The sequence below is a fragment of the Oncorhynchus mykiss genome, chromosome 2, assembly GCF_057628025.1.
Source record: "Oncorhynchus mykiss isolate SJ-2025 chromosome 2, ASM5762802v1, whole genome shotgun sequence".
NCBI lineage: Eukaryota > Metazoa > Chordata > Actinopteri > Salmoniformes > Salmonidae > Oncorhynchus > Oncorhynchus mykiss.
Window position 1 is genome coordinate 101,630,743 of NC_143023.1, and position 21,575 is coordinate 101,652,317.

General features: G+C 45.1%; 1 protein-coding gene across 3 annotated transcripts; it reads right to left on the reverse strand.

Annotated features, from left to right (window-relative positions):
• Positions 1 to 3,404: 3,404 nt before the first annotated feature.
• Positions 3,405 to 21,495, reverse strand: fth1b (ferritin heavy chain 1b). 3 transcript variants are annotated; one of them, XM_036961181.2, is made up of 5 exons: positions 21,282 to 21,495; positions 15,634 to 15,739; positions 10,822 to 10,968; positions 7,865 to 7,990; positions 3,405 to 4,323 (listed from the first exon to the last, which is right to left on the reverse strand). In XM_036961181.2, the coding sequence occupies exons 2-5, from the start codon at positions 15,733 to 15,735 to the stop codon at positions 4,171 to 4,173; spliced, it is 528 nt and encodes a 175-aa protein (XP_036817076.1). In that variant the 5' UTR covers positions 15,736 to 15,739; positions 21,282 to 21,495; the 3' UTR covers positions 3,405 to 4,170. The 3 variants fall into 3 exon arrangements, with proteins under 3 accessions (XP_036817076.1, XP_036817082.1, XP_090070565.1); XM_036961187.2 differs by having other exon boundaries at positions 21,258 to 21,399; XM_090214439.1 differs by lacking the exon at positions 21,282 to 21,495 and having other exon boundaries at positions 15,634 to 15,740.
• Positions 21,496 to 21,575: the final 80 nt, after the last annotated feature.

Genomic DNA, 21,575 nt, shown 5'->3' on the forward strand with positions numbered 1-21,575 from the left:
ACAGGTTTTTAGACATTTTTGCAAATGTATTAAAAATAAAAACAGAAATAGCTTATTTACATAAGTATGAATGTTTTGGATTGGCCAAGCCAGAGCCCGGACTTGAACCCAATCTAACATATCTTGTAGCCTCATACCCAAGAAGACTTGAGGCTGTAACTGCTGCCAAAAAGGTGCTTCAACAAAGTACTGAGTAAAGTGTCTGAATACTTATGTAAATGTGATATTTCAGTTTTTTATTTATTTATAAATAAGTAAAGATTTCTAAAACCATGTTTTTGCTTTTTTCATTATTTGAATAAGAATAAAATAAGGGGGTCAATGCAAATAGTCCGTTTTGATCAACTTTTCAGCAGTCTTATGGGGTAGCAGCTGTTCAGGGGCCCTTTGTTCCCAAACGTTGTGCTCCGGTACCATGCGGTAGCAGAGAGAAGAGTCTAACTTGGGTGGCTGGAGTCTTTGACAATATTTTGGGCCTTCCTCTGACACCGCCTGGATTAGATGTTCTGGATGACAGGCAGCTTAGCCCCAGTGAGGAAGATGTTCAGTCCCAGGATCCTTAGCTTAGTGATGAGCTTGAAAGGAGCTATGGTGTTGAACGCTGAGCTGTAGTCAATGAACAGCATTCTCACATACTGTAGGTGTTCCTTTGGTCTTATTCACATCTGCTGCCGAGAGCGTGATCAAAGTCTTCCAGAACAGCTGGTGATCTCATGCATGTTTGTGTTATTTGCCTCAAAGCGAGCATAGAAGTAGTTGAGCTCGTCCTGTAGGCTCGTGTCACTGGGCAGCTCTCGGCTGTGCTTCCTTTCGTAGTAATGTCTGTAATGTTTTGCAAACTCTGCCACATCCGACGAGCGTCAGAGCTGGTATAGTATGATTCAATCTTAGTCCTGTATTGACGCTTTGCCTGTTTGATGGTTTGTCAGAGGGCATTGCGGGATTTCTTATAAGCTTCAGGGTTAGAGTCCTGCTTCTTGAAAGCGGCAGCTCTAGCCTTTAGCTCAGTGCGGATGTTGCATGTAACCCATGGCTTCTGGATGGGGTATGTACGGTCACTGTGGGGACGACTTCATCGATGCACTTATTGATGAAGCCAATGACTGATGTGGTATGCTCCTCAATGCCATCGGAGGAATCCCGGAACATATTCCAGTCTGTGCAAAACAGTCCTGTAGTTTAGCATCTGCTTCATCTGACCACTTTTTTATTGATCTAGTCACTGGTGCTTTCTGCTTTAATTTTTGCTTGAAAGCAGGAATCAGGAGGATGGAATTATGGTCAGATTTGCCAAATGGAGGGTGAGGGAGAGCTTTGTATGCGTCTCTGTGTGTGGAGCAAAGGTGATCTCGAGTTTTTTCCTCTGGTTGCACGTGTAACATGCTGATAGAAATTTTGTAAAATGGCTTCAAGTTTCTCTGCATTAAAGTCCCTGGCTACTAGGAGCGCCACCTCTTGGTGAGCGTTTTCTTACAGCGGAATACATCTCATTCAATGCTGTGTTAGTGCCAGCCTCAGTCTGTGGTGGTATGTAAACAGTTACGAAGAATACAGATGAAAACTCTCTGGGTAGGTAGTGTGGTCTACAGTTTATCATGAGATACTCTACCTCAGGCGAGTAATAGCTCGAGACTTCCTTAGATATCGTGCACCGGCTGTTATTTACAAAAAGACATAGTCCTCTTGCCGCTGTTCTATCCTGCCAGCTGTATGTTGATATATGTTGATAGTGTCGTAGGCAGGTTATTCTGGCGTTCTTAGGCCCAGGGATGATCGTGGTCTGCTTGAAACATGTAGATATTCCAGACTGGGTCAGAGAGAGGTTGAAAAATGACAGTGGAAGACCCCAGTGACCTGAGAATTATGCAACCCTAGTTTCTGCTATATTGTAATCATCCGTTTCTTACGCACCCCAAGGCTGGTGTCTATTTGTCTAGCAGCTCTAGAAAAGGAAGGAATAGGGAACCCTCTTGGTCTCAACCACTGATTTGATCCCCCTCATATCTATTCTATACACTACAGATCTGATCCCCCTCATATCTATTCTATACACTACAGATCTGATCCCCCCTCATATCTATTCTATACACTACAGATCTGATCCCCCTCATATCTATTCTATACACTACAGATCTGATCCCCCTCATATCTATTCTATACAATACAGATCTGATCCCCCCTCATATCTATTCTATACAATACAGATCTGATCCCCCTCATATCTATTCTATACACTACAGATCTGATCCCCCTCATATCTATTCTATACACTACAGATCTGATCCCCCTCATATCTATTCTATACACTACAGATCTGATCCCCCCTCATATCTATTCTATACACTACAGATCTAATCCCCCCTCATATCTATTCTATACACTACAGATCTGATCCTCCCTCATATCTATTCTATACACTACAGATCTGATCCCCCTCATATCTATTCTATACACTACAGATCTGATCCCCCTCATATCTATTCTATACACTACAGATCTGATCCCCCATCATATCTATTCTATACACTACAGATCTGATCCCCCTCATATCTATTCTATACACTACAGATCTGATCCCCCATCATATCTATTCTATACACTACAGATCTGATCCCCCATCATATCTATTCTATACAATACAGATCTGATCCCCCCTCATATCTATTCTATACACTACAGATCTGATCCCCCCTCATATCTATTCTATACACTACTAGAATAATTTACTCAACGGGGATCAATTAGCCTGACAACATGACACGACACGTTACGAAATCCCAGTACAATATAAACGTTTTGAAACAGGTGTCGTTCTAGAAGTCTCTGTAATGAGTAGTTCGTAGGGTTGCAGGAAACTTTCCCCAAATTCCCAGGTTTTATAGAACTCTGGGAGGGATTAAGCAGGAAATAGAGAATCCCCCTAACCAGGATATCTAGAACACTCAGGAATCTGGGAACAGTTACCAGTATTTTGCAACCCTATGAGTGAGGGCGTAACACATTGCCCAAGTGGTCATATGAATAGGAAGTACTGTATTAAAAAAATATATATGTACATATATTGTCTTGCCCTGAATGATACTGTGTATAGAGTAGTAGCCATATTTTGGATGTTTTGCTCTGTAATAAATATGAACCTTCCAAAAAATATCCAATTTGTTTTGCTTATGTAATTTTTATTTTACCTTTATTTAACTAGGCAAGTCAGTTAAGAACAAATTCTTATTTTCAATTACGGCCTAGGAACAGTGGGTTAACTGCCTGTTCAGGGGCAGAACGACAGATTTGTACCTTTTCAGCTCGGGGGTTTGAACTTGCAACCTTCCGGTTACTAGTCCAACACTCTAACCACTGGGCTATGAACATCTGACCCTCCTAATACTGAAACAGTCAACACACACACAGTGATTCAAATGTTTATCATCATACATCACCTTACAATAGATAAGAGACACAGACCAAATTCCAAAATATAGACATAATTTCATTAAAATGGCCAATTAATGAACTGTGTAGACATAATAGAATGGAAAAGGTATTTTAAGTAACGTCTTTCCTACAATCACTCAATATTGGCTTCACAAATTAAATGTGAAACGCATTAGAGAGAAACAAAAGTTACGTGGTCCTACTCACCACAGTCTCACTTTTAAACTCCACTAAGCTACGAGATATCTCTAGGGAGCAGTTAAGTCTTTATTTTGGCAAAACATGTCAATTGTAACGGACACATAGTGTAGGTAAACATAGGCTATATTTTTCCTGGTCCCAGATCTGTTTGTGCTGTCTTTGTCAAGCCAAACTGAATGACAAGGAGTTGGTATGATAGCACAAACAGCCTGGAAGTCAGCTTCGGGAGATCATAGAAAAAGTAAATCACGATATAGAGCAGTCATGTAAATAGAGCAATGGCTTCTGGTCATTTTGGTCTTTAAAGCCAGCATATCTATGATACTAGAAGATTACCAGTCGTAAGGACAGACCAAACATGAAAAATTGACCAGCAGGCGGGAAAATGGGTTGTGTTCATTCGTCACAAAACGGGCTGAAACTGTGAGGTACTACAATCTGAATTTATCCAATAAGAAATGGCCGTTTCCTGTTTCAACGTATTTTGCTACAGTGTGCCCTAATGAACACGACCCTAGTAAAAGACGGGATGTTCAGCTGCTACTCCTTCCCCAGGGTGTGTTTGTCGAAGAGGTACTCTGCCATGCCGTTCTGAGGGGCACCCATGCGACGCAGGTTGGTGACCCAGTCACTCAGCTCCTTGATAGACTTGACCTGCTCATCCAGATAGTGGGTCTCTATGAAGTCACACATCTGAGGGAGGAAAGGTTTTTGTTTCGGTCATTAGGAAAAAAATAAAATCTCCAAACAGACACTGGGTTTTTTCCCAGATTTTTCCCACACAGATTAAGCATCCAGGCTATAAACAGCAAGGTTGGAGTCCATTCCATTTAAATTCCAGCCAATTAAGGAAGAACACTGAAATTTCAATTCCAATTCTCTTCAATGAGGAAAATATATAATGGCGGTGGAGAGGATGGTGTTTTATTGGACTCCTAACCAACTGTGCTATTTAGTGTTTTTTGACATTGTTTTGTAACATATTTTGTACATAAAGTTGCTGCTACCGTCTCTTATGACCAAAAAGAGCTGCTGGAAATCAGAACAGCAATCGCCTCACCTCGAACTGGACAAAGATTTATTTTTATGAGTCCGACGCAAAGGATATACTGCTTCCCGGAGACCAGGCCCAAATCCCCGTCATTCGCGTGAAGAAAAGACGGAAATACAGAGGGCAAAGGTCGAGGTGCCTTGTGAGGATTCGGAGGCGACTGAGTAAATCCCCACTACCATCGGTTCTATTGGCCAACCACTGGAGAATAAACTAGATCTCCGGTTCGAGACTATCCTAACAATGGGACATTAACAACTGTAACAACTTATGTTTCACCAAGTCGTGGCTGAACGACGACACAGATAATATAGAGCTGGCTGTGTTTTCCGTCCATCGGCAGGACAGAGCAGCTACGTCTGGTAAGGCGAGTGGTGGGAGTGTTTGTCTATTTCTCAATAACAGCTGGTGCGCGATGTCTAATATTAAAGAAGTCTCGAGGTATTACTCGCCTGAGGTAGAGTACCTCATGATAAGCTGTAGACCACACTATCTACCAAGAGAGTTCCAAGAGAGTTCTCATCTATATTATTCGTAGCTGTCTATTTACCACCCTAAGACCGCACTCAATAAGCTGTATAAGGCCATAAGCAAACAGGAAAACGCTCATCCAGAACTTAAATCCATTTAACCTAATTTCTACCAGCATGTCACATGTGCAACCAGATGTAAAAATAAACTCTAGGCTTTACTCCACCCATTCTAGGCTCTAGGCTTTACTCCACACACTCTAGGCTTTACTCCACACACTCTAGGCTCTACTCCACACACAGACACGTACAAAGCTTTCCCTTGCCCTCCATTTGGCAAATCTGACCATAATTCCATCCTCCTGAATCCTCCTTACAAGCAAAAACTAAAGCAGGAAGTACCTGTGACTCACTCAATATGGAAGTGGTCAGATAACGAGGATGCTACGCTATAGGACTGTTTTGTAGCACTGACTGGAATATTTTCCTCGATTCATCCAATGGCAGTGAGGAGTATACCACCTCAGTCATTGGCTTCATCAATAAGTGCATCAAGGACTTCATCCTCACAGTGACTGTACGTACATATCCCAACCAGAAGCCATGGATTACAGGCGACATCCGCATCCAGCTAAAGGCTAGAGCTGCCACTTTCAAGGAGTGGGACACTAATCCAAACAGAAATCCTGCTATGCCCTCCAACAAACCATCAAACAGGCAAAGCGTCAATACAGGACTAAGATTGCCTCCTACTACACCGGCTCTGACGCTTGTCAGATGTGGCAGGTCTTGCAAACTATTACAGACTACAAAGGGAAACGCAGCCGTGAGCTGCCCAGTGACGCGAGCCTACAATACGAGGTAAATGCCTTTTATGCTTGCTTCGAGGCAAGCAACACTGAAGCATGCATGAGAGCACCAGCTGTTCCGGATGACTGTGATCACGCTTTCCGTAGCCGATGTGGTCAACATTCACAAGTCCGCGGGGCCTGACGGATTACCAGGGCGTTGTACTCAGAGCATGCGCGGACCAAGTGGCAAATGTCTTCACTGACCTGATCAAGTCTGTAATACCTACATGTTTCAAGCAGACCATTATAGTCCCTGTACCAAAGAATGCAAAGGTAACCTGCCTAAACGACTACCGTCCTGTAACACTCAACGTCGGTAGCTATGAAGTGCTTTCAAAGGCTGGTCATGGTTCACATCAACACCATCATCCCGGAAACCCTAGACCCACTCCAATTCGCATACCACCCCAACAGATCCACAGATGATGCAATCTCAATCGCACTCCACACTGCTCTTTCCCACCTGGACAAAAGGAACACCTATGTGAGAATGCTGTTCATTGACCACAGCTCAGCGATCAACACCAGTGCCCACAAAGCTCATCAAGCTAAAGACTCTGATACTAAACACCTCCCTCTGCATCTGGATCCTGGACTTCCTGACGGGCCACCCCCAGGTGGTAAGGGTAGGCAACAACACATCTGCCACGCTGCTCCTCAACACCGGGGACCCTCAGGGGTGTGTGCTTAGTCCCCTCCTGTACTCCCAGTTCATCCATGACTTCGTGGCCTGGCACAAGTCGTACACCCTCATTAAGTTTGCTGACAACACCAGTGGTAGGCCTGATCAGCGACAGCGATGAGACAGCTTATAGGAAGGTCAGAGACCTGGCAGTGTGGTGCCAGGACAACAACTTCTCCATCAATGCGAGCAAGACAAAGGACCTGATCGTGGACTGTCGGAAAATGAGGGCAGAACAGGCCGGGTCGGAGCAGGTCAAGAGTTTTAAGTTCTTTGGTGTCCACATCACCAACGAACTATCATGGTCCAAACACACCAAGACAGTCGTGAACAGGGCAAGACAAAACCTTTTCAGGAGATTGAAAATATTTGGCATTGGCCCCAGGATCCTCAAGAAATTCTACAGCTGCACCATCAAAAGCATGGTTGCATCACCGCCTGGTATGGCAACTGCTCGGCACCCGACCGCATGGCACTACAGAGGGTAGTGTGTACGGCCCAATACATCACTGGGCCAAGCTCCTGCAATCCAGGACCTCTACATCAGGCGGTGTCAGAGGAAGGCCCAAAAATGTTTCAAAGACTCCAGTCATCCAAGTCATAGACTGTTCTCTCTGCTACCGCACGACAAGCGGTACCGGAGCACCAAGTCTAGGTCCAAAAGGCTCCTAAACAGCTTCTACCCCCAAGCCATAAGACTGCTGAACAATTAATCAAATGGCCAACCAGACTATTTACATTGACCCCCTTTCGTTTTTACACTGCTGCTACTCGTTGTTTATTTTCCCCTACCTACATGTACAAATTACCTCTACATATTGACTCGGTTACGGTACCCCCTGTATATAGCCTCGTTATTGTTATGTAATCTTACTTTAGTTTATTTAGTAAATATTTTCTTAACTATTTCTTGAACTGCATTGTTGTTTAAGGGCTTGTAAAGTAAGCATTTCACTGTTATATTCGGCGCATGTGACAAATATAATTTGATTTGAAATGTGGAATCGGAATTTGGTTTACTCTCTGAATGGACTCGAATTAAAATGGAATTGACCCCAACCCTGCTAAAAAGCATGCTCACAAGAGAACCTTACTTGAAAATTGAAAGTTCTTTTTAGTCTGTGACTAAGCTCAATTGGTGTCCTGGAAACTGTCCCCATGAACTGTGTTTGTAACTCACGTGCGGGTCATTGTGCTCTACGGCTACTTTGTGCAGGTCCAGTAGAGACTGGTTGACACTCTTCTCCAGCTGTAGGGCACACTCCAAGGCCTCCAACCCACTGCCCCACTCATCTCTGTCAGGTTTCTGAAACATACAGAGAAAAAGTTGATTCTAATGATGAATATCCAGGCAATATGTTGAACCTATCAATCAATAAATCTCTTTATTGTCCCAATTAGGACATGTGTTGTGCAGTCAGTGTTCAACAGTAAAAACAGCATTAACAACAGGGACCATAACAGATATACACATAAGATAAATCAATAATGATCGGTTGCAGTCTTAGAATCAGTCATTGAATCAGTCAAAAGGAACAAGTCATTAAATCATTAAAAAGGAAGTCGTTGAATCAGTCTTAGATCAGTCAAAAGGAACAGTCGTTGCATCAGTCTTGGAACAGTCATTGCATCGGTCTTAGATCAGTCAAAAGGATCAGTCATTGCATCAGTCTTAGATCAGTCAAAATGAACAGTCATTGCATCGGTCTTAGATCAGTCAAAAGGATCAGTCATTGCATCAGTCTTAGATCAGTCAAAAGGAACAGTCATTGTGAAAAGATCTGTTGCTCTTGAGTTTGGGAGTCTAAAACAACAAACCTAGGGGAGGAGCTCAAAGATCAGCAAAGAGGGCTTAATCAGGACAGTCTAGGATACTGTTAGTGCTCCTCAACAAGATTACCAAACCAGAACACCATTAAACATCAACACTGATTCAATAAAGAGAGTTGTTGCTGTCCCCCATTTTACAGAGGGAGTCAGTGTTCTCCTCAAAAGGCCAACTTTTTGTCCAGCACAGTTCCCAGATACGTATAGGTACTGACCAGCTCAATGCCATTGCCCCTGGCCAGAGTGGGTATGAGGTTCAGTGGGTGCCTTCTAAAAGTCAATGACCAAGACATTCAGGTGAAGGAAGAGTTCTCCACCTGACAGTACATTCTGTAGGGGGTCCAGGGAGTTCTCCACCTGACAATGCATCCTGTAGGGGGTCCAGGGAGTTCTCTACCTGACAGTACATTCTGTAGGGGTCCAGGGAGTTCTCTACCTGACAGTACATTCTGTAGGGGTCCAGGGAGTTCTCTACCTGACAGTACATTCTGTAGGGGTCCAGGGAGTTCTCAACCTGACAGTACATTCTGTAGGGGGTCCAGGGAGTTCTCCACCTGACAGTACATTCTGTAGGGGGTCCAGGGAGTTCTCCATCTGACAATACATTCTGTAAGGGGTCCAGGGAGTTCTCCACCTGACAATACATTCTGTAGGGGTCCAGGGAGTTCTCCACCTGACAGTACATTCTGTAGGGGGTCCAGGGAGTTCTCCACCTGCCAATACATTCTGTAGGGGGTCCAGGGAGTTCTCCACCTGACAGTACATTCTGTAAGGGGTCCAGGGAGTTCTCCACCTGACAATACATTCTGTGGGGGTCCAGGGAGTTCTCCACCTGACAGTACATTCTGTGGGGGTCCAGGGAGTTCTCCACCTGACAATACATTCTGTAGGGGGTCCAGGGAGTTATCCACCTGACAGTACATTCTGTAGGAGTCCACAGAGTTCTCAACCTGACAATGCATTTCATTACCAGGGATGTCAGTACCACTGGTCTGAAGTAATTTAGCAGCTTGTGGGATTTGCTTCTGGCCACAGGAACTACAGTAGCATGCTTCCAGAGTTCAGGCACCTTCTGGCCACAGGAACTACAGTAGCATGCTTCCAGAGTTCAGGCACCTTCTGGCCACAGGAACTACAGTAGCATGCTTCCAGAGTTCAGGCACCTTCTGGCCACAGGAACTACAGTAGCATGCTTCCAGAGTTCAGGCACCTTCTGGCCACAGGAACTACAGTAGCATGCTTCCAGAGTTCAGGCACCTTCTGGCCACAGGAACTACAGTAGCATGCTTCCAGAGTTCAGGCACCTTCTGGCCACAGGAACTACAGTAGCATGCTTCCAGAGTTCAGGCACCTTCTGGCCACAGGAACTACAGTAGCATGCTTCCAGAGTTCAGGCACCTTCTGGCCACAGGAACTACAGTAGCATGCTTCCAGAGTTCAGGCACCTTCTGGCCACAGGAACTACAGTAGCATGCTTCCAGAGTTCAGGCACCTTCTGGCCACAGGAACTACAGTAGCATGCTTCCAGAGTTCAGGCACCTTCTGGCCACAGGAACTACAGTAGCATGCTTCCAGAGTTCAGGCACCTTCTGGCCACAGGAACTACAGTAGCATGCTTCCAGAGTTCAGGCACCTTCCGCCGCTCGAGTGACAAAAGCAAAATGTGATGGAAAATGCCAGTGAGTTGCTCTGCAAATCACTTCAGTACCTGTCCACCAATGTTGCCTGGTCCTGGGCTCTGTGTATCAGACAACTCTAACCAGACGAGGTCCTGGGCTCTGTGTATCAGACAACCCTAACCAGACGAGGTCCTGGGCTCTGTGTATCAGACAACCCTAACCAGACCATGTCCTGTGCTCTGTACCAAACCCGGCTGGTGGCGACGCACCCTGTTAGTGGCGACGCACCCGTTTAGTGGCGACGCACCCTGTTAGTGGCGACGCACCCTGCTAGTGGCGACGCACCCTGCTAGTGGCGACGCACCCTGCTAGTGGCGACGCACCCTGCTAGTGGCGACGCACCCTGCTAGTGGCGACGCACCCTGCTAGTGGCGACGCACCCTGCTATGCTAGTGGCGACGCACCCTGCTAGTGGCGACGCACCCTGCTAGTGGCGACGCACCCTGTTAGTGGCGACGCACCCTGTTAGTGGCGACGCACCCTGTTAGTGGCGACGCACCCTGTTAGTGGCATATATTATGTGGACTTAAATGTTCAGACAAGAGAAGGCAAAATTGCCCCTAGTCTAATCAATATGAAGCCTTGTATAAGGTAACATAACCCCCGGTAGTGCTGTTGAGTTTATTTATACCCTGATGTCCTGGAGAAAGATGCGTCCTCCTCTCTGGTTCTGTTGACTCATCAGTTTCTCAGCATGCTCCTTCTCCTCCTTGGACTGAGTCAGGAAGAACTTGGAAAAATTGGGCAGGGATTTGTCGTCTCTGTCAAAGTAGTAGCCCTAGAAAAAAAACACGTACCAGACAAAAGTGGAAGTGTCACTAACAGGTCAAATGGCCAACACCATCCTGCAGAACTTTGAGTTGTAGTTTGCCTGTATGAAATGTTCTATAGTTAAAATAGTTAATTATTAGATATAGTCTAAATTCCTTTAACTCATGTCTCCCTGTGCTAGAGATGTAAAGAGCAAACATGAGAATTGATCCAATTTCTCATTTGACTTGCGATCCAATCCCAAATTGAACCCATTCTCATTTGACATGCGATCCAATCCCAAATTGAACCCATTCTCATTTGACTTGCGATCCAATCCCAAATTGAACCCATTCTCATTTGACTTGCGATCCAATCCCAAATAGACAATTAAGGGTCTAGCAGGTGGATAACTCACCATAGACAGGTAAGGGTCCAGCAGGTGAATAACTATTGGTCTCACCATAGACAGGTAAGGGCCTAGCAGGTGGATAACTCACCATAGACAGGTAAGGGTCCAGCAGGTGGATAACTCACCATAGACAATTAAGGGTCTAGCAGGTGGATAACTCACCATAGACAGGTAAGGGTCCAGCAGGTGGATAACTCACCATAGACAGGTAAGGGCCTAGCAGGTGGATAACTCACCATAGACAGGTAAGGGTCCAGCAGGTGGATAACTCACCATAGACAGGTAAGGGTCCAGCAGGTGGATAACTATTGGTCTCACCATAGACAGGTAAGGCCCTTGCAGGTGGATAACTCACCATAGACAGGTAAGGGTCTAGCAGGTGGATAACTCACCATAGACAGGTAAGGGTCTAGCAGGTGGATAACTCACCATAGAAAGGTAAGGGTCCAGCAGGTGGATAACTATTGGTCTCACCATAGACAGGTAAGGGTCCAGCAGGTGGATAACTATTGGTCTCACCATAGACAGGTAAGGGCCTAGCAGGTGGATAACTCACCATAGACAGGTAAGGGTCCAGCAGGTGGATAACTCACCATAGACAATTAAGGGTCTAGAAGGTGGATAACTCACCATAGACAGGTAAGGGTCCAGCAGGTGGATAACTCACCATAGACAGGTAAGGGTCCAGCAGGTGGATAACTCACCATAGACAGGTAAGGGCCTAGCAGGTGGATAACTCACCATAGACAGGTAAGGGTCCAGCAGGTGGATAACTCACCATAGACAGGTAAGGGTCCAGCAGGTGGATAACTATTGGTCTCACCATAGACAGGTAAGGCCCTTGCAGGTGGATAACTCACCATAGACAGGTAAGGGTCTAGCAGGTGGATAACTCACCATAGACAGGTAAGGGTCTAGCAGGTGGATAACTCACCATAGAAAGGTAAGGGTCCAGCAGGTGGATAACTATTGGTCTCACCATAGACAGGTAAGGGTCCAGCAGGTGGATAACTATTGGTCTCACCATAGACAGGTAAGGGTCCAGCAGGTGGATAACTCCCCATAGACAGGTAAGGGCCTAGCAGGTGGATAACTCACCATAGACAGGTAAGGGCCTAGCAGGTGGATAACTCACCATAGACAGGTAAGGGTCCAGCAGGTGGATAACTCACCATTGACAGGTAAGGGTCCAGCAGGTGGATAACTCACCATAGACAGGTAAGGGCCTAGCAGGTGGATAACTCACCATAGACAGGTAAGGGCCTAGCAGGTGGATAACTCACCATAGACAGGTAAGGGTCCAGCAGGTGGATAACTATTGGTCTCACCATAGACAGGTAAGGGTCCAGCAGGTGGATAACTATTGGTCTCACCATAGACAGGTAAGGGTCCAGCAGGTGGATAAATATTGGTCTCACCATAGACAGGTAAGGGTCTAGCAGGTGGATAACTCACCATAGACAGGTAAGGGCCTAGCAGGTGGATAACTCACCATAGACAGGTAAGGGTCTAGCAGGTGGATAACTATTGGTCTCACCATAGACAGGTAAGGGTCTAGCAGGTGGATAACTCACCATAGACAGGTAAGGGCCTAGCAGGTGGATAACTCACCATAGACAGGTAAGGGCCTAGCTGGTGGATAACTATTGGTCTCACCATAAACAGGTAAGGGTCCAGCAGGTGGATAACTCACCATAGACAGGTAAAGGTCCAGCTGGTGGATAACTATTGATCTCACCATAGACAGGTAAAGGTCCAGCTGGTGGATAACTATTGATCTCACCATAGACAGGTAAAGGTCCAGCAGGTGGATAAATATTGGTCTCACCATAGACAGGTAAGGGCCTAGCAGGTGGATAACTCACCATAGACAGGTAAGGGCCTAGCAGGTGGATAACTCACCATAGACAGGTAAGGGCCTAGCAGGTGGATAACTCACCATAGACAGGTAAGGGTCTAGCAGGTGGATAACTCACCATAGACAGGTAAGGGTCTAGCAGGTGGATAACTATTGGTCTCACCATAGACAGGTAAGGGCCTAGCAGGTGGATAACTCACCATAGACAGGTAAGGGCCTAGCAGGTGGATAACTCACCATAGACAGGTAAGGGTCCAGCAGGTGGATAACTCACCATAGACAGGTAAGGGCCTAGCAGGTGGATAACTCACCATAGACAGGTAAGGGCCTAGCAGGTGGATAACTCACCATAGACAGGTAAGGGTCCAGCAGGTGGATAACTCACCATAGACAGGTAAGGGCCTAACAGGTGGATAACTCACCATAGACAGGTAAGGGCCTAGAAGGTGGATAACTCACCATAGACAGGTAAGGGCCTGGCAGGTGGATAACTCACCATAGACAGGTAAGGGCCTAGCAGGTGGATAACTTACCATAGACAGGTAAGGGCCTAGCAGATGGATAACTCACTATAGACAGGTAAGGGCCTAGCAGGTGGATAACTTACCATAGACAGGTAAGGGCCTAGCAGGTGGATAACTCACCATAGACAGGTAAGGGTCCAGCAGGTGGATAACTATTGGTCTCACCATAGACAGGTAAGGGCCTAGCAGGTGGATAACTCACTATAGACAGGTAAGGGCCTAGCAGGTGGATAACTCACTATAGACAGGTAAGGGCCTAGCAGGTGGATAACTTACCATAGACAGGTAAGGGCCTAGCAGGTGGATAACTCACCATAGACAGGTAAGGGCCTAGCAGGTGGATAACTCACCATAGACAGGTAAGGGTCTAGCAGGTGGATAACTCACCATAGACAGGTAAGGGCCTAGCAGGTGGATAACTCACCGTAGACAGGTAAGGGCCTAGCAGGTGGATAACTCACCGTAGACAGGTAAGGGTCCAGCAGGTGGATAACTCACCATAGACAGGTCAGGGCCTAGCAGGTGGATAACTATTGGTCTCACAATAGACAGGTAAGGGTCTAGCAGGTGGATAACTCACCATAGACAGGTAAGGGCCTAGCAGGTGGATAACTCACCATAGACAGGTAAGGGTCCAGCAGGTGGATAACTCACCATAGACAGGTAAGGGTCCAGCAGGTGGATAACTCACCATAGACAGGTAAGGGCCTAGCAGATGGATAACTCACCATAGACAGGTAAGGGCCTAGCAGGTGGATAACTCACCATAGACAGGTAAGGGTCTAGCAGGTGGATAACTCACCATAGACAGGTAAGGGCCTAGCAGGTGGATAACTCACCATAGACAGGTAAGGGTCCAGCAGGTGGATAACTCACCATAGACAGGTAAGGGCCTAGCAGGTGGATAACTCACCATAGACAGGTAAGGGTCCAGCAGGTGGATAACTCACCATAGACAGGTAAGGGCCTAGCAGGTGGATAACTCACCATAGACAGGTAAGGGCCTAGCAGGTGGATAACTCACCATAGACAGGTAAGGGTCTAGCAGGTGGATAACTCACCATAGACAGGTAAGGGTCCAGCAGGTGGATAACTATTGGTCTCACCATAGACAGGTAAAGGTCCAGCAGGTGGATAAATCACCATAGACAGGTAAGGGTCCAGCAGGTGGATAACTCACCATAGACAGGTAAGGGCCTAGCAGGTGGATAACTCACCATAGACAGGTAAGGGTCTAGCAGGTGGATAACTCACCATAGACAGGTAAGGGCCTAGCAGGTGGATAACTCACCATAGACAGGTAAGGGCCTAGCAGGTGGATAACTCACCATAGACAGGTAAGGGCCTAGCAGGTGGATAACTATTGGTCTCACCATAGACAGGTAAGGGTCTAGCAGGTGGATAACTCACCATAGACAGGTAAGGGCCTAGCAGGTGGATAACTCACCATAGACAGGTAAGGGCCTAGCAGGTGGATAACTCACCATAGACAGGTAAGGGCCTAGCAGGTGGATAACTCACCATAGACAGGTAAGGGCCTAGAAGGTGGATAACTATTGGTCTCACCATAGACAGGTAAGGGCCTAGCAGGTGGATAACTCACCATAGACAGGTAAGGGTCCAGCAGGTGGATAACTCACCATAGACAGGTAAGGGTCCAGCAGGTGGATAACTCACCATAGACAGGTAAGGGCCTAGCAGATGGATAACTCACCATAGACAGGTAAGGGCCTAGCAGGTGGATAAATCACCATAGACAGGTAAGGGTCTAGCAGGTGGATAACTCACCATAGACAGGTAAGGGCCTAGCAGGTGGATAACTCACCATAGACAGGTAAGGGCCTAGCAGGTGGATAACTCACCATAGACAGGTAAGGGCCTAGCAGGTGGATAACTCACCATAGACAGGTATACATAAGAAGCATACAGTTCCAGGTTGATCTGCCTGTTGATGGCAGCCTCACATTCCTGGTGGAAGTTCTGTCGCACCTGGGATGTCATGGTTCTGGAAAGAGAGACAGAGGCAGGCAGACAGACAGACAGACAACAATTATCAGCAACCATCACTCCTGTGTTCCAATGGCATGTTGTGTTAGCTAATCCAAGTTTATCGTTTTAAAAAGGCTAATTGATCATTAGAAAACACTTTTGCAATTATGTTAGCACAGCTGAAAACTGTTGTTCTCATTAAAGAAGCAATAAAACTGGCCTTCTTTAGACTAGTTGAGTATCTGGAGCATCAGCATTTGTGGGTTTGATTACAGGCTCAAAATGGCACGAAACAAAGATCTTTCTTCTGAAACTCGTCAGTCTATTCTTGTTCTGGGAAATGGAGGCTTTTCCATGTGAGATCTCGTACAACGTTGTGTCCTACTCCCTTCACAGAACAGCGCAAACTGTCTCTAACAAGAATAGAAAGAGGAGTGGGAGGCCCCAGTGCACAACTGAGCAAGAGGACAAGTACATTAGAGTTTCTAGTTTGAGAAACAGAGGACTCACAAGTCCTCAACTGGCAGCTTCATTAAATAGTAACCGCAAAACACAAGTCTCAACGTCAACAGTGAAGAGGCGAATCTGGGATGCTGGCCTTGTAGGCAGAGTTGCAAAGAAAAATACACATCTCAGACTGATCAATAAAAATAAAAGATTAAGATGGGCAAAAGAACACAGACACTGGACCGAGGAACATTGGGAAAAAAAGTGTTATGGACAGACGAATCTACGTTTGAGGTGTTCGGATCACAAAGAAGAACATTCGTGAGACGCTGTAAAAATGAAAAGATGCTGGAGGAGTGCTTGACGCAGTCTGTGAAGCATGGTGGAGGCAATGTGATGGTCGGGGGGTGCTTTGGTGGTGATAAAGTGGGAGATCTGTACAGGGTAAAAGGGATCTTGAAGAAGGAAGGCCATCACTCCATTTTGCAACGCCATGCCATACCCTGTGGACGACGCTGAATTGGAGGCAATTTCCTCCTACAACAGGAAAATGACCCAAAGCACAGCTCTAAACTATGCAAGAACTATGTAGGGAAGAAGCAGTCAGCTGGTATTCTGTCTATAATGGAGTGGCCAGCACAGTCACCAGATCTCAACCCTATAGAGAAGTGCCCATCAAGCCAATCCAATTTGTGGGGGGGTGCCTCAGGAAACATGGGGTGAAATCTCTTCAGATTAGTGATGGGCATTCAGGCTATTTTCAGAGAGCCAGCTCTTTCGGCTCTTTTGGCTCCCAAACGGCTCTTTCAATTTATTTTTTTTGTGTGTATTTTTTCCAAGTCAAACAGTTTGCGATAGTTTGACTACGATCGGTGTTAAAACAATTCTAATTAATTTATTAAATGAAATCATACTCTACCTTAACCACAATGTATTTAAAAATGCTTTGGTTTGTTATGAATAAGAACGCTGTTAAACATTTGCATTTATTAAAGTATAACTTTTTAATGTATATAAACAAAGTGTATATATATTATATTCCATTCGGTGTATCTTCCTGTCCATTGATGAGGGTGTCCATCAACTCTGTCACATGTCCTGTGGTTACGTTTGCTTCTCTCTGGCGGCCGGCTGTGATTGGCTGCAGACCCTGACACAGGAGTATCGTTTTTGAGGCTGTCACATAGCTGAAAAGAGAGAACCGTAACTTATTAGTTCAGGTTCATGTTTTGTCTACTGATACTACATTCTCATCTACTGCTCATCTACATATATAATACTGGATTAAATAAATAGCTGCTTACTGTACCTTTCTCCACTGATCTCCATAGTGACCTGCTCAAAGGGTTCCAGGACTCCTCCTCCTCCACCACCTCCCATTCCTCTTGGGTCAGAGCATCAACAGGTGCATTGACAATGGCCAGGGTAGAGATGATGTCATCCTTTGACTCAAGAAACCACTTCAACATATAAAATGTTGAATTCCACCTTGTAGTGGAGTCTTGTTTAGGCCTCAGCTCAGGCATCTCCCATCTAGCGTTGTGTAGACGTTTAGTTTTTCAGCATCTACTGTGCTCCTGTGGATGTATTCCACAGCTGATTTCACTTCGTCCACAGTGGACTTCATCACCCTCAGAGCAGCTCTTACAATCAGGATGATTGTGTGGGAAAGACATGGATGATGGGTCCATTTAAACATTTTCATGGCTTTGGTTTCGTTAGCTGCTTGCCGTTCTCTGGCCACTCTCAACAGTTCCTCTGCCAAGTTCTCTGAGGTGTGTCGGTCGCTGAACTCAAAGCAGTCCGGAAGACAGCTAGACATCGAAAAATCTTCAATGAAGTGACGTGTAAGAAGTGGTTACCCTTGATGTCCAGCAGTCAGTGGTAAGGCAAACTGCAGTAGCTTTTTGGACTCTTTCCCGCACTGAAGCCTGTGTGCTCTCATACAGTTGTGGAATAAGTGATTTTAAAAGGGTTTTCCTGTTTGGAATTGTGTACATTGGATTTAGACTATTGCTATAATTTCTAAAACCTCTGTCCTCCACGATGGAAAATGGCTGGAAATCGTTGGCAATCATTTTAGCCGATGCAATATCAATTTGGCCTTGTTTTGCTACAGACATAGACTTGGGCATAAACTGGTCCATAGAAGACTGCGTTGCTGTGGGTCGCGGAGTAGGCCTACTTGACTGAGTGGATACATCTCCACGTGTGGAGGTGCTGGTTCCACCACTATCACTAGTAGGCCTACTTGACTGAGTGGATACATCTCCACGTGTGGAGGTGCTGGCTCCACTACTATCACTAGCAGGCCTACTTGACCGAGTGGATACATCTCCACCACTATCACTAGTAGGCCTACTTGACTGAGTGGATACATATCCACGTGTGGAGGTTCTGGGTCCACCACTATCACTAGTAGGCCCGCTAGTTTCTGGAAGCTCCGCTACAGCTAGCTTCACAGTTGGGTGCACAGTTCACATATACCGGTGTAGGTTGTGCGTAGAACCGACTTTATGAGATTTTGTTTTGGCAAATACTACGCTGTGCTCTAACATAGTCTATATTATTAAAATGCATCCAAATGCTACTGTGCTTCCGACTCGTTTTAACAGCTGTCCTTCCTCTCTCTCTCCTCGGTTGCTAAGTGTGTGACGGTGAATGAGTTGGCTCCGCCCTCCCTCACACATCGTTGGTTCATTGGTTGACACTGCGTCTGATTGACAGGAACAACAGGGGAGGCTGTTAGTCTGAGCAGACAGTCAGATCAAATGTGTGTACAGTTGTGCATTTAGGCCTATACTGTTTTTGTTCTTTCAAATAGTAAATTCTATTTATTTAAATATTTTGATTATTCATATCTTATTTTTTTTAAAAGATTTTTATAAAAAGATTTGGCTTTTCTGACATGCGAGCCGGATCCCAACGTTCACTTACAAAAGCCGACTCGTTTGCGAACATCACTACTTCAGACTACCTCAATGTAACAGTATAACATTAGACCGTCCCCTCGCCCATACCCGGGCGCGAACCAGGGACCCTCTGCACACGTCAACAACAGTCACCCACGAAGCATCGTTACCCATCGCTCCACAAAAGCCGCGGCCCTTGCAGAGCAAAGGGGGAACCACTACTTCAAGGTCTCAGAGCAAGTGACGTCACCGATTGAAACGCTATGTAGCGCGCATCACCGCTAACTAAGCTAGCCATTTCACATCCGTTACATCAACAAATTGGAATGCCAAAGATCTGCAAGGCTGCAAATGGAGGATTATTTGACGAAAGCAAATTTCGAAGGACACTATTATTTCAATTAAAAAACATTATTTATAACCGTCTTGTCAACGTCTTGATTATACAGTTGAAGTCGGAAGTTTACATACACTTATGTTGGAGTCATTAAAATTATTTTTTCAACCACTCCACAAATTTCTTGTTAACAAACTATAGTTTTGGCAAGTCGGTTAGGACATCTACTTTGTGCAGGACACAAGTAATTTTTCCAAAAATTGTTTACAGAGATTATTTCACTTATAATTCATGCTTGACATTATGGGAAAATCAAAAGAAATCAGCCAAGACTTCAGAAAAAAAATTGTAGACCTCCACAAGTCTGGTTCATCCTTGGGATAAATTTCAAAACGGGAGTGACAGTATCATGTTGTGGGGGTGCTTTGCTGCAGGAGGGACTGGTGCACTTCACAAAATGGATGGCATCATGAGGATGGAAAATTATGTGGATATATGGAAGCAACATCTAGACAGTCAGGAAGTTAAAGCTTGGTGGCAAATGGGTCTTCCAAATGGACAATGACCCCAAACATACTTCCAAAGTTGTGGCAAAATGGCTTAAGGAGAACAAAGTCAAGGTATTGGAGTGGCCATCACAAAGCCCTGACCTCAATCCTATAGAAAATTTGTGGGCAGAACTGAAAAAGCGTATGTGCGAGCAAGGAGGCTTACAAACCTGACTCAGTTACACCAGCTCTGTCAGGAGGAATGGGCCAAAATTTACCCAACTTATTGTGGGAAGCTTGTGGAAGGCTACCCGAAACTTTTGACCCAAGTTAAACGATTTAAAGGCAATGATCCTAACTGACCTAAGACAGGGTATTTTTACTAGGATTAAATGTCAGGAATTGTGAAAAACTGAGTTTAAATTTGGCTACGGTGTATGTACACTTCCGACATCAACTGTATACACACACACATTTTGTGGGACGCGCTGTGTATTGTACAATTCGACTGCGCGACAGACCACACACTTACACACCATTTAATATCCAGCATACTAATTTATGTTAGTATTAAACGTATCAACTTTCTCAAACCATAAGATTAATGTGTAAAATAAAGAGAGACATTATTTAGTTCCAACACTGAAGAGGTTGATGAAGAACCTACATGAGGGCGCACCGGGCAACGCAATATAAAGTAGGACAGACAAGTGATTTGTACTGGAAAGTCAACTAATATATTTACTATAGTCAACCTGCTAGTAATCCCTTAGGATCCCAGGCTGGTCTCTTTCTTTGTACAAAATTAAAAACAGATATTTTCTAATTGAACAAAATAGTGAAGGTGGTCAATAACTGGGGTCCGTATGCCGATAATACGGGACACTTGTTTGTTGCTAACCTGCTTATGAAAAAGCTGATCCTAGTAAACGTTAGTATTTCCACTGAAATGGCAAACATGCTAATTGCTAACCCGTTAGCCAAAATAAAATCACTAAACATTGATGGCTTGATCACAAGATAACACTGTTGAAGGTAATATATTTCTTAAAACCCTGTTGAATAATGCCGATAATACGGGTTTTACAACGTCGTCCGCTAATAACAATAATAATGGTTTTGGAGAAACGGGTCGGATATTTGACGACGTTAAAACAACGTTAGTTGGCTACAGTTACTCATGACAAGGCGCTTATGAAACGGACTCTCAAGGTTATTGTCGCGAACAGGTAACGTCTAGTAGCAGAGCTGCAAAAGTGGCCCAACAAATAAATGCAACGCATACAGCCTGGTAATAATATTATACAACTAGTCATCACACTAACGCAGGTATAAAACACCGTCAACTACCTCGGGAGAGGTACGAACGCTTACCGGTCGACTCCCTCCAAATGGTATCCACTTGCCCAGTTAAATAAAGGTTAAAGAAATCAAATGCTGTGTGGACTGGGTGACAGTGGTTTCTGACGGACTACAGCATCACGTACTAGTCAGCGTGCACTTTTCAAAATAAAAGTCCTCAACACTGCCAAAACATGTTCATTGTTGATCCTGTGGTGTAGTCCCATCTCCATATTCAGAAATAAAACTGAATGTAGTGCTCGTTAACGCATATAAAACCACAATTCAATGAATGCATATCTAGAGCTCTCTAAATATTGGAGTCAG

Excerpts from the sequence above, each read along its gene's own strand:
- fth1b (XM_036961181.2), bottom strand. The coding sequence starts at position 15,735 with ATGACATCCCAGGTGCGACAGAACTTCCACCAGGAATGTGAGGCTGCC. Across the intron at positions 10,969-15,633 it reads CTTATGTATACCTGTCTATG|GGCTACTACTTTGACAGAGA; the intron begins GTGAGTTATCCA and ends TTTTTTTTCTAG. Across the intron at positions 7,991-10,821 it reads TCTTTCTCCAGGACATCAGG|AAACCTGACAGAGATGAGTG; the intron begins GTATAAATAAAC and ends TGTATGTTTCAG.